Genomic DNA, 16,405 nt, shown 5'->3' on the forward strand with positions numbered 1-16,405 from the left:
ACATCTCAAACGAGCCTAACGAACCAATCAGCTCCCGTTAGCTACACACGTGGTTGGAAAACGTCATACGCATTACGCGCATGCGTAAACGCTAACCCCGCCCCCCTCCCCATCAGTCCTTCAGTCGCGCAGAATGGCGGCTCTTTTGGAATCTCTTCTGTGGAAGAAAGTGGACATTAAAACGGTCTTGGACTGGCTAAAGAATGACGAGGTATGTCCGAAATGATTAAGAGCCACGTGACTGAGACATCTTATGCGCGCGCGGCATTTTATAGTGTGTTTTAAGAGATGACATAGCTAACAAGTGATTGTAAACAAAACTTTTAGCCTATCGAGCTAGGTTAGCTGTAGCCGGATGGACTGCAGACGAGACCGCTACGTTGTCATCTATCTTTCCAAAAAATGTAGTATTAAAACATAGTTTACCACAGCCGTTTGCTCCTGTTGTAATTATTATTACTACCTGAAGAGGGCTGCGCAGTTTAGCGGATGTTAGTCCGTGCATTGTTAGCTAATGTTGGGTCAACAGGCTACTTTCTGCAGCAATGTCCTGGAGCTGAGCAGCAAAACGTGTACTGACCTCGTTACTCTCTACTTTGGGTTCATCATGCACTAGATAGTGTTGATTATTTTATCTTTATGAATTTTATATCTGTCTCAGTTCATTGTTTCCTAACACGTATGTCTCTCTTCTCAACAGGAAGGTGAACGGCTGGCATTGAGAGAACCTGAGGTGACAGTTCACAAACAAGAGTTTGTCCCATTTCTTCTGAACTTCCTGAGAGAGCAGAGCAGTCGAGCACTGACTCATGGCCCCGCCACGCCGGCCAAGACCCCCAGCCGCCCCAGATCTGGTGCACAGACTCAGAGCGCCACTGACAGGAGGGGCTGCAGGTCCGCTGGTGGTGGTGGTGGAGGAGCTGGTTCTCGGAGTGCCAGCCGGGTCCAGCTGTTTTCTCCATCCTCCTCAGCGTCGCCTGGGTCCGAGTGGGACTCTGCCGGTCAGTCAGGGTCCCAGTCTCTGAGTGGGGTCAACGCCTTCAGCAGCCCCTCTTCCTTTGCTACAGGATGGAGCCCCGCCTCCAGGCCTTCAGGCTCCGAACGCCGGTCTGGCCAGAGGATCAGTCTGGGGGACTACATGGTTTCTCCTCCTGACCTCCAGAAAAGCCCCAGCTCCCAGTCCCAGAAGGGTCGCAGGAGAGGTGGTGGCAACACGGCAGCGGGGGGACAAGGGAAACACGGAGGGTGGCGGGGAGGACATCACAGTGATGAGACTGGGCGATGGGAAAGCGGGGGAAGAAGGTCGGATAGAGGAGGAGGAGGAGGGAACAGTAGGATAAGCGAGCAGGCTTCACCTCCATCTGTGGGGCAGCTCAACTTCAACAACTTGGAGGACTTCCCTCCTGTTGGGTCATCGCCCATTTCACCGGCGTAAGTCCAAACAACTCAAGTCAACACCGACTCCATCATTGAATTTTTTAGATTTGTCTTAACAGTTTCTATTATCCTTCAGGGCATCCAAACCATCTAGAAGAATAAACCCAACGCCAGTCAGTGCAGAACGGCCGCACTCCAAACCAAAGACGTGCTTCACCTCCACCCCGTTCAGTGAGTCTTCTAGTCCCTCGTTAGCTGTGGAGGCACTCGAGGGGTCGATGACGGTGGGCAGCCCTCTGAGCCTGCAGGAGGAGAGGGAGCTGCTGAAGAGAGAAAGGTGAGTGCACATGCAGGATTAATCTGACATGAAAGTGGACATTATTTGACGAGTGGACTAGAATTTCTAGTCTATACACTCATTATGATGCTGGTATTCTTTTACAGTTTTCTGCGTATACGTCCCAATATATACATTCTTTATTTTCCCATCATTATTAACGATGGCCTCTGCTGTTTTTGGCTCCACTACATGTTAACTTTATTTGACCTCCGTCGCTTCATAATCAGAGATTTCTTGTCTTTTAGGACAAAGCGAGCCCAGCAGGTTGGCTCTCCTCTGCTGTCCTCTCTGGACCCGTGCACCCCCACCAAGTTAGGGCTGAGGACGGGGTCTAAAGTTACACCAGAGCTGCAGACACCCTGTCCTGAACCATCCAAAGTCACCTTCTCTGTGGAACTGGATCTCCTAGCAGAGCTGTACTGTACCTGCATTTCTGGTTAGTGACCACAAGGTGGTGGTAGTGTGCTACTTGGAGGAAAACAGTTTAAATGAAAGGTTCTAAAGATCTCCAAACTTTAAGGTGTTTGTGTTGTCGTGTCTTACAGAAAACCTTGTGCCAAACATTTTCCTGGAGCTTTTCTTTGTGGTGCAGTTGCTAACGTCTCAATCCCCTCACACTCATGATGACGATGAACTGGAGAGTTTGTGTGCAGTGAATTCAGGTGTGTAATCAGTTTGCTTTAGTCCGATATAACATCAAAATATTCAAATTGTTCAACTTTTTGTTTGAATTAAAATGCATATTGAGCCCCCTTTTCTTTCTTTTTTTTTTTTATACATTTTCAGAAATTCTGGAGAGATGTTACCTGAGACAAGTACACAACTGTGTGTATTTTGCGGTGAAGGTTCTGGAGAATCAGTTTCAGTGAGTTTGTTTTATACCACATTTCCTGAATGTTGCTCCCTAATTAAGTGGTACCGCTCATCCGGTCTCCCTGAGTTGATCCCTAACTACGTATTCTTTGGCAGGTTGGTAGCTCATTTGGACAAGTGTACCTTGCGTCTTCTGGCGGAGAACGAGCGGGTGGCGTCTTTCTCTCCGGCTCTCAGGGGCCGCCTGACTCAGGCCCAGGAGGGGAGCACGTCCAAGGTAACACACTCGTACTGTGTTGTGCTGCCATAAATGCTTATTAGTGGCCGAGTGTTACTGAATATGATAACCTATTAGTACCGATAAAACAAGACGTTTTAGTGGGCTCTACAAAAAAAAAGAATACAGTAACTACTAACACAATCTGTCTTTAGGAAACTACTTCCTGTTTCGTTGAAGTGTTTTTGTTCCTCCGTGTGTTCCAGCTCTCTCCTTCAGTCTCCACTTTCATCCACTCAGTCCCGTTCCAGCCTGCTACTGACAACCGCTCCAACTTCGGTAGTGACAAGGCCTTCCACACCTTTAAAAAACAGAGGTACACCACAATGTATTTTTGTCCAGTAAAAAGATTTCATTATTAGAACCGGGCTGCAGGCGCCGCACTACAAGAAACCGCTGAATTAGACTTAATGTATTTGTTGTTTTTGCTCTTTTCTCAGAGACATTTTTTACGAGGTGTTACGAGAATGGGAGGACTTTCACAAAGAGCAGGGCTGGAACTTTGACGCTGCTCTCGGCAGCAGGATAAGGCAAGTCCAGTTGACTTTCAGTCTTTTTATAGCTTGTGGAGCAGGTGTTATTTAAAGTAAAAAAAATAGTTTCTATCTAATGCATCTATCTGATCTATTTTCTTTCTTTTAGAGGAATGATGAGTCAGCTGACCTCTGCAGGAAACCATTCCCATTTTGCTCGTCTGTTCCTGAAGCAGCTTGTTCAGGTAGACTGGCACCTCATTCTCACCTAAACTACAGAACAAATACTTTGTATTCTGTCAAATGGGCTTTTATCTACAGCGATAACATTTCTCCTTTAAACAGAATAGTGGCACCTTGCACACAGTTGGTACACTAAATCCATTTCTGTGTTTTGTAGACGTGTAAAGGCCCCCGTGTGAACAGCTCCCCCGGGGATACTCCTGACGCGGACCTGCTCGGCATGCTGGGAGCCGACAGCCTCGGGCGTCTGAAGCGTCTCGAGGAGCGTCTCATCCAGCCTCAGGGAGTCGTCGGGCCCTGCCCGCCACCATCCTTTCCTGGTCACCAGGAGTTCTTCAGGGATTTCCTTCAGACGGCCAGCTGGTGAGCAAATACTAATTCACTAGATCATATATATAATATATATATATAAAGCTAGAAGCTTTTAGTCTCTGTGATCTAACATGTCGAACATTTTGTGTACCAGCTGCCAGCTGAACCAGCACCTACAGGACAGCCTGTGTCAGCAGCTCCTCCAGCTGGACGAGGTGTCCATCCTGAGTCCTCCTGCTTCCATCGCGGAGGTAGAGGCGGACGGAGACGGGGACATGGAGCAGCAGGTATGCCCTCACAGTCAGACAAAGGGATGTTATTGTGTGCCCCGTCAGTTTGTTTCAGCGAGGATAGTCCATAACATTGCAAACCGATTCAGAAAAGACCAATCTGACCAACACGCCGTTAACATTATCTGAACCTTTTGTCTGTCCGCTCCATCAGGATGAGAAGCAGCGGTTCACCTCGGTGCTGCTCCTCGCTCGTCTTCTGGCGAAGTTTCTGGGATTCATTTCCTTCCTGCCTTACCAAACGTCTGAGAGACCATCCAGGGAGATACAGGACACTGCTATAGCCCTGCGCAGCAAGGTGAGGCTTTATAAACTACTTAAAATAGAGCAGATAAAAGCCAAGCTAAGTGATTATTTTCCTCTCAGTGGGTGGGTTGTATCTCATTAAGGAAACTCTAAAATGTCCCCATTAAGGTAAATGTGTATTCTCATCTCTTTAATCCCTCAGAGCGTTCCGGTGCTGGATGTTTGTGCTGTGCTGAGTAACAGCATGAGAAGGAGGCGCACCATCCTGACCGTGCCCTGGCTGGTGGAGTTCCTCTCCATGATGGACTTCCTTGGTCCCCTCCTGCTCTGCTATAGGACGGCACTGGGCAAACTGCTCCTCCTGTACAGGTCCGTCCCCATTTCTGCACATTTGTTACACAAACGTTTGTTAAAGAAGGGACAGCCGTGGTAAAATGTCAAATAAATGAACCTTTGGTGGCATAGCATTTCCTTTAACTTGTAGCATAAAAATGTATTATTTCCTTCTTGGTCCCTTCTGTGTGCTTGTAGGAGGATGCTGCTGGCCAGATGTGGAGAAATGTGTTACCTGAACAAGCTGCTGATGGTGTCTGTGTTGGGCTGGCTTTTCCAGGTGAGACACGACTTGTGGATGTTATCTGATCGTAGATTGAGTTGTAAAATATGACCTGCAGAGTGCACAGAGTTTACAAAGCAGTCAAATGTAACTGAACTTGCGTAGATCCCGGTGATTCCTGAGGATATTTTCTTCACCAATGAGTTCACTGAGGTGGCCAAGCTGGAGGACAGCAACACGAGTGCTGCCGGGCTCGTAAGTCAAATATTCACTTAAGTAGTTTGTCCGTAAAATGATGCTGGTTTCTCATTTACACTGAGCTTTCTCTTGACATTTTGTAGGACTGCATTCCCCTGGTGGATCAGCAGCTTCTCTACACCTGTTGTCCATTTCTTGGTGAGTGGAACGTGGAAAGACGTCTTTTATGTCCCCTCAGGGATTAAGGGGACGTTTTTACACTTACATTTTGTAGTTCAGGAGCCGGATAGCTTCGATCACGTTTGGTATGTTCACTAAAAATGGGCCATAAAGCAACATGCACACATGCGTTTTGATGTTCTGTCTCGTTTTTTTTTTAGGTGAGTTCCGTAAGCTCTTGGCTGCCTTCGTGTCCGGAAGCACCGCCAAAAGTGGAGGAATAATCCGCAAGATCACTCCCACTTCTGCCGAGCTGAAGGACACGCCGGCCGCCAACAGGTCGCAGCAGAAGCTACAGGTGAGTCGACGGCAGAGGCCGGTGAAGTGAAATATGGAACGACGTCGCTGCATCGCCCTTTTGTGCGAGTATTTAAGCCACTGACGTGTTGACAGGTGGACCTCGAGCAAGCCTTCTTTCACAACCAGCCGCCGTCGTTGCGTCGCACCGTGGAGTTCGTAGCCGAGAGAGTTGGATCCAACGCCGTCAAGCACATGAAGTTAGTACCACAGAGTGCACAGAAGCACAAAACGCATTTCTAAATGAACTGTTTTCTTTTGTTAAGAGTTAATCAGCCTGCAACTTTGGTTGGTTGCCTTCCTAAGAGGCTCGCGACTCTCGCGATTCACCAGCACTGGTGTGAATTCACAGCCCTTTGTAGATGTATTTTACAGGTGTGTGTATCAAAACTCACATAATCAAACCTGAACTGTATGTCATCTTAGTAATCTTTGTTTATCTTTGTGTGTGTGTTCACTCCGTCTTGTTTGGGGATCCTCATCAGGGCCACATTAGTGAGTGAGTTGGTGGAGCGAGGTGAGCAGATGCTGCGAGATGGTCTGAAGTCGCCAAACTCCAATCCTTCAAAGCTGAATGACTCCATCTGTGCTCAGCTGTGTGTCGCCGGATTGGAGGCCCTGGCAAAAGCCACCAGGTATGACTTGTATATCTTTGACAAGCAGCCAGCAGCACTGTGTTCCTCCAAGTCCATAGATTTAATAGCATATTAGTACCTGGTCCATATGTATGAGCCAGTGGATTGTTGGAGGTTCAACACACACCGTAATGTCAATGTGTTGTTTCAGATTCTGCTGTGAGAAGAGTCCAGAGGCCGTACGGATGCTGCTCTCCGATGAGACGTCTCCTGCCGTACGTCCTGTTTAAATCACCGTGCACAAATCATTCCCACAAACGCATCTAACAGTAAAGAAAAAACACTAAAAAGAAACTTGTGTGTTTGTTGTTTCCTTGTTTTGTTTTTTAGGTCCGGACCACATCTGAAAACATCACCAAACGTCTTGCGACAGAAAAAGCCTGCAGCTGGCTCTCCGCCAACATCACAGGTAGCCGCTCGTGTTTCTGCTCGTTTTCACTGCGTTGAATACAAATCACACGCTAAACTGATTCTTTCTGTTTTCCAACGCAGGATCCAATCTTTGCTGTTGCTTGAGACGTGCGACCAATGAGAGATTGTCGTTGTTGCTTGTTATTTGTATTCCAAATAGATTTCACAAAGCAGTTTATAACTTGAAACCAGACATTGTGTAATAATGTGTTGAATAAGTCATTTAGTCTGTTGAGCAACTTGTCCGTAGGGAGGTACCGATCCAACGTTTTTCTCTGGATTCTGACGCCTCAACTTTAGGATTTCTGCCGACACCAAGCAGTGATAGAATCTTTTTCTCACAAATTGAATTTGAAATCATTAATATTTAAGGCAGCTGGAGGCCAGGGGGTCGTTGGTGGCCCGCCGTGACTGAATGAATGTTGAATGAGCAGAAACGCAACATTGTCAAAAATGTATTCAATCCGACTTATCTGCTTAACACGGTCGGTGTTTGGGCCAAAGAGGATCTACGTCTCGGGTTCAGTGGATCCATATTTTGATATCGCTGCAAATTGATTTTCATGCCACGATGAATAATAGCTGCTGGCTTCCATGAAGACAGGAGAAAGCATTTAGTTCTCCAAAGTAAAACACCGTTACATGCCTGGGTTCCAATGTAAAACTCTAAATATTCCGTTTTTTTATTGCACTGGACTGATTTTAAATTGTGCAAGGACGTCTTATCTTACTGCTCACTAAAACTATGCGCGGATACATGATACTGTTATGAAGTGAACATGCAAAGGCTCTGGTGTGATCCAGATCCTTACAGCTCTCGGCGCTGCTGAGATCTTGTTCCAGAACATCATTGTAGATGAAAGGGAAAAAACGATTTCAAGGTTCCCTGAGGAAATCCGACTTAAGATTTTCTCGTGTGTTTTTTCTTCTCAGCCCTGATAAGACGAGAGTGGAAGAGCAGGTGTGATCGTGTGATGAAGGCCGTGGGCGGCCCGGTGGCTCCGGACTCGAGGGACGCGGAGGGGGCCGTGCTCGAGCCGGTCCCCAAGGAGGAGCCGTCGACCACTCCCAAGAGGAAACAAGGAGGCGAGAGAGTGACATCCTGCCCGCCGCACTGCGACCACAGCGCTTCGCGGCCCTCTGACATCATCATTGAGATGAAGGTACGCCTGCATGAGAGGAGGAAGTTTTCCTTTTTAGCTGACCTCTTACTGGAATAAAGATGGATTAATGTCTGTCTGAAATCTTATTTTAGGAGTTGCTGAGCATCGCAGTAGGCCCCCGGTCTGATGAGGAGCTGCTCACCGGCTGTCAGGTGAAAACGCTGCTGCAGAGGGTGGTCAACACGCTCGCCTGCAGAAAGGTACGGGAAGCACACAACTGCAAAACTTGTGGTTGGATTTACTGATTCTTGCCAGTAGTCATCATCACACTCTGTTCTTCTTTTCTCTTCACTTAGTTCTCAACTGTGTTATCGGAGCAGATGCTGCTGAACTTGACTGTCCTGCTGGCCTGCAAGCTGGGTAAGAGAGTCTGAATGATGGACTAATACCAGGGGAACTATGTCTCGATGTGTTCACCGTTTAGATATAAGCAACGTAAAGTCTCGTTAACGTACTGTGTGTATCTGTCTGCTCAGTGTCTGCAGAGCTGCCCGTGCTGTCTCTGTCAGGGTGCAGCGGGGGCGACGGTCTTGCTGTGGGTCCTGGTTCAGGATCAGAGCCTCCTGTCAGAGCGCTGCTGGAGCAGCTTGCCGAGCTGTGGCAAGACGACCGCTGTTCCTCCGCCCCCCTCCACCTGCTCTTCACCCCACTCACCGTCACCGCGGTGCTGAAGGCCAGCGACACTGAGGTTTGTCTACCGGTGCGACGACTGATAAGTATTAATGATGCTGCCACAACCACGTCTACCTTTTTATATAGAACCATTATGCCACCAGCATGCTGCAAAACAGATGTTTGATGACATGTTTTGTTAGATTTAACCTTTTTGTAATGCATTCCCGTGTCTTTTTAGTGGAAGAACTACCTGTTTCTGGTTCGAAAGCTGGTTGACGGACGAGTCTTGAGCGAGGAAGAGGTCGTATCTCACTGGAAGAAGCTAACAAGCTTGGCCTTGCCAGCGGTGAGGGGGTTCGCTGCATTCCTGTCATCTTCCATTCCTGGAAAATCCATTATTTTTGCTCGCGATTTGACCCCTTTTCAACTCGTTCCTCTTGCTCACTTTGTTCTCTCCATTCCGTGTCATTTCAGGAGCTGATAGAGAATTTCCAGCTGCAGTCACAGAGCATTAAACCCCCCTTGCCTCTGGCTGAGTTGCAGAGCCACTTGGATATGCTGCAGGTCTCACAACAGACAGTAGAGGGAGCTACATGACAACAATATTACTGCATCTTTTTCTGTTATCCACACTGTGTTTTATGTCACATCTGTCAGTGTGTTATTCAGGAGAGAGAGACAGATCTGGGTGACTTCTTGTTGTTGACCTTTTTTATTGCCATCAAAGCTGCATCATAGTCGGCCTCTGCACAGGCTTTGCAAGCTTCACACTTTTGTTCTCCTCTTGTGAAGTGACAGCAGCCTTTCATGAATCCCTCTGCTCTTTTGCTAAGGTGACAACCAGAGAGCCCTGCCAGTCAGATCTGTTAAACTTTCCTGCAAGCACACCTGGTGTACGTGATTGTGTCCGAAGGGAAATACTAGTACAGTAGATTTCAAACAGTCGAGACCATTGCAGAGAATTGGCAAAGACATAAGACGGGTCAGCATCAAACTGCCGAGGACTCAAACTGAGTAACTTCAGTGTTCACCTTAAAGACTCTTTAAAACATGCAATTATATTCCCAATTTTTACATGAAGTATTCTGACAGACAAGCCATAGTTTTTAAAGGAACTCTTGGTAATAAAGTGTACTTTTAGACTTACCAGAGGACATAGAAAGTCTTAATTTTAGTACAGCACTTTCACACACTGCCTTTAACCGCCACTACTAGTGATTGCATGTTTGCTCTATGAATGCAAGACTGCAGTTTGTGATTGGTTTTTAGTTCATGTTGAACGAGTATTCGCTGTATTCCCTGCTGCTTTTTTTAAAGTGAAATATTTTTATGTTGCCACGCAAATAATAATAAAGAAGTATTCTGCTTTTAAATGTTCTTTTTTTTTTCGTGTTGTCATTGTACTGATTTTATTGTATCGTAATGGCGGGAAAATGTATCACTGAAACGATCCACTAATCGGATTATAAATCTTTATCAGCCAACAAAACAAAGTGTAATCTCCAGTGTAACACTTTCAATAGTAGATGTAAGTAATAACTAAGAAGGCGGTTTGAATATGGAGTCGTAGGAGGAGTTGTAGGAGGAGCATCTGTCCCTTTATGTCCAGCAGGAAGTTTTAACTTCTCCGGTTGTGAGTTGAACGTTAGTTGTGACGCGGCGGGCGGTTGAACCCGCGTTCAGCCGGGGTAGAGGTGACTTGGAACGGCGGATGGCTGGACGGTTACCTCCCGCTCTTTGAACTCTTATCGGATTAATATGCAAGAAGACTCAACGATGTCCACACCGGAGCTGTTGTACACCAGCTCCGAGTTAGTCCACTGTTAAGAGAGTTGCGTTCGTACAGAAGGCAACATGGCAAACGTTAAAGTTGCCGTTCGAGTCCGCCCTCTCAACGCAAGGTAAGTTCTAACGGGAGATAACATTAACGGCAATTAAAAGGCTATTTTAATTGACATTATTCGAGTGTTTTAACGTTAGTTGCCTCCGCTTCTCAATTCATATCAGACCCGTTGTTGCCAGTAATGGGACTTTGGCTGTTAATGAAAGTAACATATGTAGCTTCTCGTGTTGCCTTTTTGTATTATAGCACTAACTTGCTTTGCCGAAGTAACATAACTGAAACGAACGTTACGCTAACTAGCTTAAGCAGACAGTGGAGTGGTTGCACATGGTGGGTGATGACAACTGTGGCTGTCAGTAGTGTTGTCTAACTGAGCAGCTTGTGTGTGTGCTGCTGAGTAAAGCTGGAGTTAAGAAAAGTTAAAAAGAAAATATTGTGTACTCCAATGGCTTTGAGATGAAGCAGTCAATATGTGTTTAAAGTGTAGACTTTAATCTTTAATTCAATGGATACAACAAAAAAATCACAATAACCATTTAGGAATTACAGCCCTTTTTACACAGCCCCCCACATTTTAAGAGGCTCAAAAGTAATTGGACAAACTAACACACAGTATGTAACAAAGGCCTTGTATGTGCTTCCTAATGTATTCTATTGGTCAGATAATGAACTCTGTAGTCCTACTTTTAAGTAAGCAAAATCTTTGTTATACAAAACAGACTTAATTCGAATTATACTTTTAAGCTATTCCCTTCGTTAAGTGAGAGGCATTTATGGAAAAACTTTATTTAATAGTGCTGTGAAATCTGCTGTTTAACACAGGGAGGTTGTAAAGTTGCTCCGCTGGAGAACCCCCTTAACACTAAATTGCTACAGCATGTTGAATCACAGATATTTAGGGATATAGTACATATAATAATAATAATAATAATAAGTGTCGTAGTGCATTGAGTTAAATTGAAGTCCTGCAGGATGGTTTGTAGCGGTGCTTACTACAGTACCATAACAAAGCATTATTCAGGCTATGAAGGGTCGGACAATGATTCTTTCAACCCGTCTTCCTGGTATTTTGCATAACAAAAGCACTTCTCATAAATAATCTTCACTGTCATGCAAATCTCTGCGTCCTGATTTCTGATCCTGTCGGTCTCACTTTGCTCTTCTCCTTTCTGAAGGATGTATTTCCTTACTTGTATGTTTGAATGAGGGCCTGCTGTGAGACGGAGATACCATTAACACCGGACCGGTCAGCTACATTTCCCTTCCTGCTTTTAGGATTCAGTGAGAATCAAAAGATGCCACTCACATGTGCTTTTAAACAACATGTCGGGGCTGATTGTGCAATTTGCTCGTCTTGGGTTTGTATGTTTTTTTTACGAGGTTTACTATTTTCCACCACCAGCCTCCTCTCCTCTGTGCTACTTGTGGCCTGAGATTGAAGGTTGGTGGTTTTTTTGGGGTTGGGTTGGCAGAATGAGTCCCGCATGGTGAAGCACGATTACGACAGCCTCCTAACCCACCACACAGAGAGAGAGAGAAGGAGCGTTTGCACTGCAGGAAGCATCCGCTGTCATTATCGCTCCTGGAGATCGAAATTCTCTCGGCTCCAATGTTGTGATTGCCTCCAGTTGCATCAGATGTGCTTGGTCCAGCTGCTGAAGCGCACATAGCTGAGTTGACCTTGTTTTACACACACACACACACACACAAACTTGCACACGCTCTCGAATTTGTGGAAGCAGACCAGGACGACCTCATCAGAGTCAAGTCTCCGGCGTCTGTTTTCATTTGAATCTGAAGCCGGTCGTTGGTGATTTCATGGATCACAACCACACACACACACACAGATTCATTGTGTTAACTGTCATGTGACGGCCTCAAGTCAAGTGGTCTAAATGTATCTGAACACCCTTTCAATTGCATCTGCATCGCAAAAAGATTTTAAACCTATTTGAATCTGTCTGCAGGGTGTTGAACCCAAAGTGAAACCTTTTGTTAAATCTCTTTTTCTGTTTGGAGCTAGAGACTCTGATTAATACTGATACCCTCTCTTCTCTATTGTTGTCTTAATGTCTTCTCCGATCGGATCTCTCTCACTTGTCCGAAAGATTTCTCTACGCTGCCAAATTTTGGATGTTTACAGAGTTTGACTGAATCATTCGTTGTGTTCTTGCTCACAGGGAGAGGGCGGATGAAGGAAGGCTGGCGGTTCAGGTGGAGGACAAGCTTGTAAGAGTCAAAAATGTAAAGGTGAGTACGTTTTGGTGTGACAATGTCCCAACTGCTGCATTACACATCCAATGTTGTTGTTATTATGTGTGTGTCTTAGGACTAGGACTGGGTGAAGTGGGAGTAGTGTGTGTAGAGGCTATCTGTCACAGCGACGGGATGTTTACAGCCTTGAATCGTCCACTTCCTGCTTGATGTTACTGTTGTTTATTATATGTGTTGAGCTCACACACACACACACTGAGGGAGAACCCAAACACATGCACTCTGACACCCCAATATAAACAACAACACGACTACAACAGACTTCAGATACTACAGACTGCATTTATTCATTGGATAGAGATTCAAACCTTAAAAAAAGAATAAACTATACTAAATAAAATATCACGTATCATAGCTTTGCCCCAGGCCTTGTTAATAATAATTAGGGAAATAGCAGTGCGAAAAGTTGTTTTGTAGTGTACTTTGGCTGAAGAGGCTAGTTTTGTTTGTTTTAGTTATTAGTTTAGGTTTCTCTGACACATTTGGAAATAATTCTGATGTGAGTTCTTGTAAGCTGATACTTTCTCTAACTTACCGACCTGCTGCGTCAGACGCCTGAGTATTCTCGCTTGATTGGTTGAGCTGCATTGCCTGCAGAAAGCCTGCAGTTGTTACACCACATTTTTCCTTGTGAATGTTTGCTTCAGCTCATTATGACAGGATAACACTTTGTGTGTCTGAAAGCCTCATTGAGGATCATATATATATATATATGTATATATAAATGTCCATCTCTAATGTGAAGCAAACATAGAAACGGATAAAAGAAAGTCGGCTTACAACTCATTGAGTTAGAACCTGGTCACATGTATATGGAGACCTTTTGTTGATCACATTGGCAGTTCCAGAGCTGGTTACATGTTAAACTCTGGCGTATGGAGAGAGTTGGGTGGGGGAGGAGAGAATCTGTTCCAAATGATGTGACGGAGACAGACCACATGTGGCCTCCCTCCCTCTGCCGTGGAGAAGGATCGAGGCCCTTGCACGGGCTCATGGGAGATCTCATGGTAATAATTATTCATGGAGGGTGGAAGATCCAAGACAGAAAGAAAAAAGGATGGATTTTAAAGGACAATAAAACGTAAAGCTAAGTAACAAACCACCAGTAATACAAGCTATAAAGAGCTACTGAACTTGATTAAAAAAGTGTGAAACAATAAAAAGACTTGGTTATGAAACACGGGTCTTTATCAGCGGTCGGCGCTCTGTTGCCTGTGGACGATGTTGCTCTTGGCTAATCCTTTACACTACGAGGCCGCTGTTGAATGTCCCAAATGTGCCGAGGGGTTAAATAATCACGCTTTCAGGCAAACCAATTGCTGTGAACAACATTGATACCCAACACTTAGTGTTGCCTCGTGCTGCAGTTAGAGGAAGAAAAGGCTATTTACATGACGGTCGGGTGGATTCATCGTTTGGATAATGAGTTAGTTGATTGACTGACTGCTTGGTTTGAAGTACAATGTCGCATGAAGCTACTACTGAGGTGTGACATTTAACGTTTCCCCGCTCCAACGATGAACCTGCACTCGTTAAATGTAAACACGATACCTTGATGGCATTGCAAGCTGTTTTTTGAAAAGCAGATCATTACATTAATTAGAGTTAAAGCTGTTTAAACAAAACTACAACCAAATAGACACAGAATATTGTAATTCTAGTGCTGGAATGATGTTTTATTAAATTACGACATTTGGTATATAACCCAGGCCATATATTGCCTTATAATACTATTATATCCTGTCAACCATTTCACCTCAACAGACCAAGATCCAATGCAGCTACAGTACATCTTGTTTACAGTGAGGTCACAATCACATGCACGCCCCAGTGCTCACAAACCTGTTTTCTGGTGGTACAACGTAATAGATTTATAAACCTATGTATACACAGTATATAAATTGAATGTCACAAATGGAAAGTAACGGCGTAAGAATCAGAGCGCCTGGTTTTCCTCAAAGTCGGTTCAGGTTCCAGGTTGAATGCAGTGGTTTTAGAAGAAATGTTTTTCCAGTGCAACTGTTGTCCAAATGCTGCTCTGATGTATTTCCTCATTTCAGGATCCACTCACAGTAAGCAAAAAGGTGTTTACTGTTAATGCAGTGAGGCGAATAAAGACCTGGAGGAGTGATGGTGTTGTTAATGAATGGAAACAACTTGCTTGCAATTTCACCCCACAGCGGTCCAATAAGCAAAAGCTGTAGTACCTGGCTTTTATCAGTTATTTATTTATAGCTCATATTTCTTTTTGCTACATTTTGTCTGTTATTAAATGTAAGCAGGTTAAAGCTTCTTCATCTTAAACGATTAGTAGACTTATCGCTTGTACTTTAAGAGAAACTCCTGATTATTTTATTAAGTAATTATGCTGCGTTTCTTGACTTGTTATGCCCGGATGTTGACTGTTATTGGATCATATGAAATAATAAAAGAGTGTAAAAATAACCCTGATGTGCTTTGTTCTTCTGCTTTCCCTTCTGAAGCTGGATGGACGTTGGGATGGTGCTGTGGATTCCAGGGAGAAGCTTCTGGAGTTTTGTTTCGACTACTGCTACTGGTCGGTGGACCCAGCAGAGCCTCACTATGCCTCGCAGGAAGAGGTAATCACCTAAAACCTGACCTCACTCTAAAGGCAGTACTCCAATGATGCTGCGTCAACTATTACTGACGTAATGACAGAAAGGGAACCCTCCACACTATGTCACAACATCAGAGTTCACATCCAGTGTTCAGCCTCAAACCCAACGGTTCTGTGATGTTGCTGCTGTGGTTCCTCCTTGTGGCAAGATAAACAGTGCTTTGACAGATTCTCTTACAGATATACACACGGAGAACCAGAACCTACATTGCATTTTCTTAATCTGACTGTTTTCTTGAATATTGCAGTCAGTATTAGTGTAGTGAGTGGGATTATTGTCCGCTTCGTGTCCTTTCTATTGGATGAGTGTGCATGCGATTGATGATTTGCTAAGAACTAGTTTGACACGTAGCCATTTTGCAGCCCTCCCTAAAGATTGTTCTTGTTTCCATGCCATGTTGTATGCCCTTATGTGTGCGTGCCAATGCAGGCCTTTGGCCACGAGTTGAAACCGGACCAAACACAAGCTCTGTACCAAGAAAAGAGCCCAAAGGAAACACAGTCCTTGTAGACAAACCACAACAAGACCTGTGTGTGTGTGTTGTGCATGTGTTCACAGATGGCCACTCGGGGGGATATGATATCAGCTCCATCTGTTACCCAGAAGTCTCTTTGCCTCAGACATGGCATGGCTAGAGTCGGCTTGCTTTTCATGTCCTGGCTCTGATTGGGCTATTAGATATCTTTGTGTTGCTTTGATTGGAGGGTGTTGCTGGAACCCGAGACAGGCTCCGGATCAAGGGGAAGCGGTCCCCAAGTCCATTACAGGAAATCTCTCCCAAAACCTATTCATATAGAGTTTTCTTATTCATTTGTATTTCCATCGCGTTTTCATTGTTCAACACCATAGCCGCTCCCTTCGTGTTACTTTTCCTCTCCTCTGCCACTCGCTCACTGCCTCTCCTCTTGTCAGAGATGCCTTTGTATGTGTTTGAGAAAGACCAGGCTGAGAGACGGCCTACACACTGCTCAGAGCCACGGACAACACAGCACGTCCTTCTTTTTATTCCTCTCTTGCTGGCTCTGGCTCTGGCTCTGGCTGCCGCTCTCCTCAGCAGAATTGTGTCCAGTCACAGCGATCCCAGTTGCCACAAGACATTCCTCTGTTGTCCCGGAGGGCGGGGGCGAAAAGGACACCACTGAAGGACAGAGGATTTAAATCTGACCTCTTCTTCCTGCACCAGA

At 45.2% G+C, this 16,405-nt stretch overlaps 2 protein-coding genes across 2 annotated transcripts in view; both read left to right on the forward strand.

The window, feature by feature from the left end:
- Positions 1-133: 133 nt before the first annotated feature.
- On the forward strand, positions 134-9,761 carry cdan1 (codanin 1; the record flags this gene model as incomplete). The annotated part of the gene is made up of 28 exons (XM_079174845.1): positions 134-211; positions 701-1,431; positions 1,514-1,714; positions 1,963-2,153; positions 2,263-2,379; positions 2,504-2,582; positions 2,687-2,807; positions 3,014-3,123; positions 3,248-3,337; positions 3,450-3,525; positions 3,681-3,886; positions 3,990-4,122; positions 4,280-4,423; positions 4,574-4,740; positions 4,903-4,984; positions 5,093-5,182; positions 5,269-5,323; positions 5,506-5,642; positions 5,738-5,841; positions 6,127-6,276; positions 6,428-6,491; positions 6,607-6,685; positions 7,621-7,850; positions 7,943-8,050; positions 8,147-8,210; positions 8,327-8,538; positions 8,704-8,811; positions 8,940-9,761. 28 exons carry the CDS (start codon positions 134-136, stop codon positions 9,060-9,062), a joined length of 4,050 nt encoding a protein of 1,349 aa, XP_079030971.1. The 3' UTR covers positions 9,063-9,761.
- A 4,283-nt stretch (positions 9,762-14,044) lies between these two features.
- stard9 (StAR-related lipid transfer (START) domain containing 9) overlaps positions 14,045-16,405 on the forward strand; it is a gene marked incomplete at its 5' end in the record, with an annotated part of 34,054 nt that continues 31,693 nt past the window's right edge. Inside the window, 2 exons of the mRNA XM_079174667.1 lie at positions 14,045-14,068; positions 15,066-15,182. Of these exons, the coding sequence (XP_079030793.1) occupies positions 14,045-14,068; positions 15,066-15,182 (141 nt within the window). The remainder of the gene's footprint in view (positions 14,069-15,065; positions 15,183-16,405) is intronic.

This window comes from Pholis gunnellus (assembly GCF_910591455.1).
Source record: "Pholis gunnellus genome assembly, chromosome: 15".
In the NCBI taxonomy this organism is placed as follows: domain Eukaryota; kingdom Metazoa; phylum Chordata; class Actinopteri; order Perciformes; family Pholidae; genus Pholis; species Pholis gunnellus.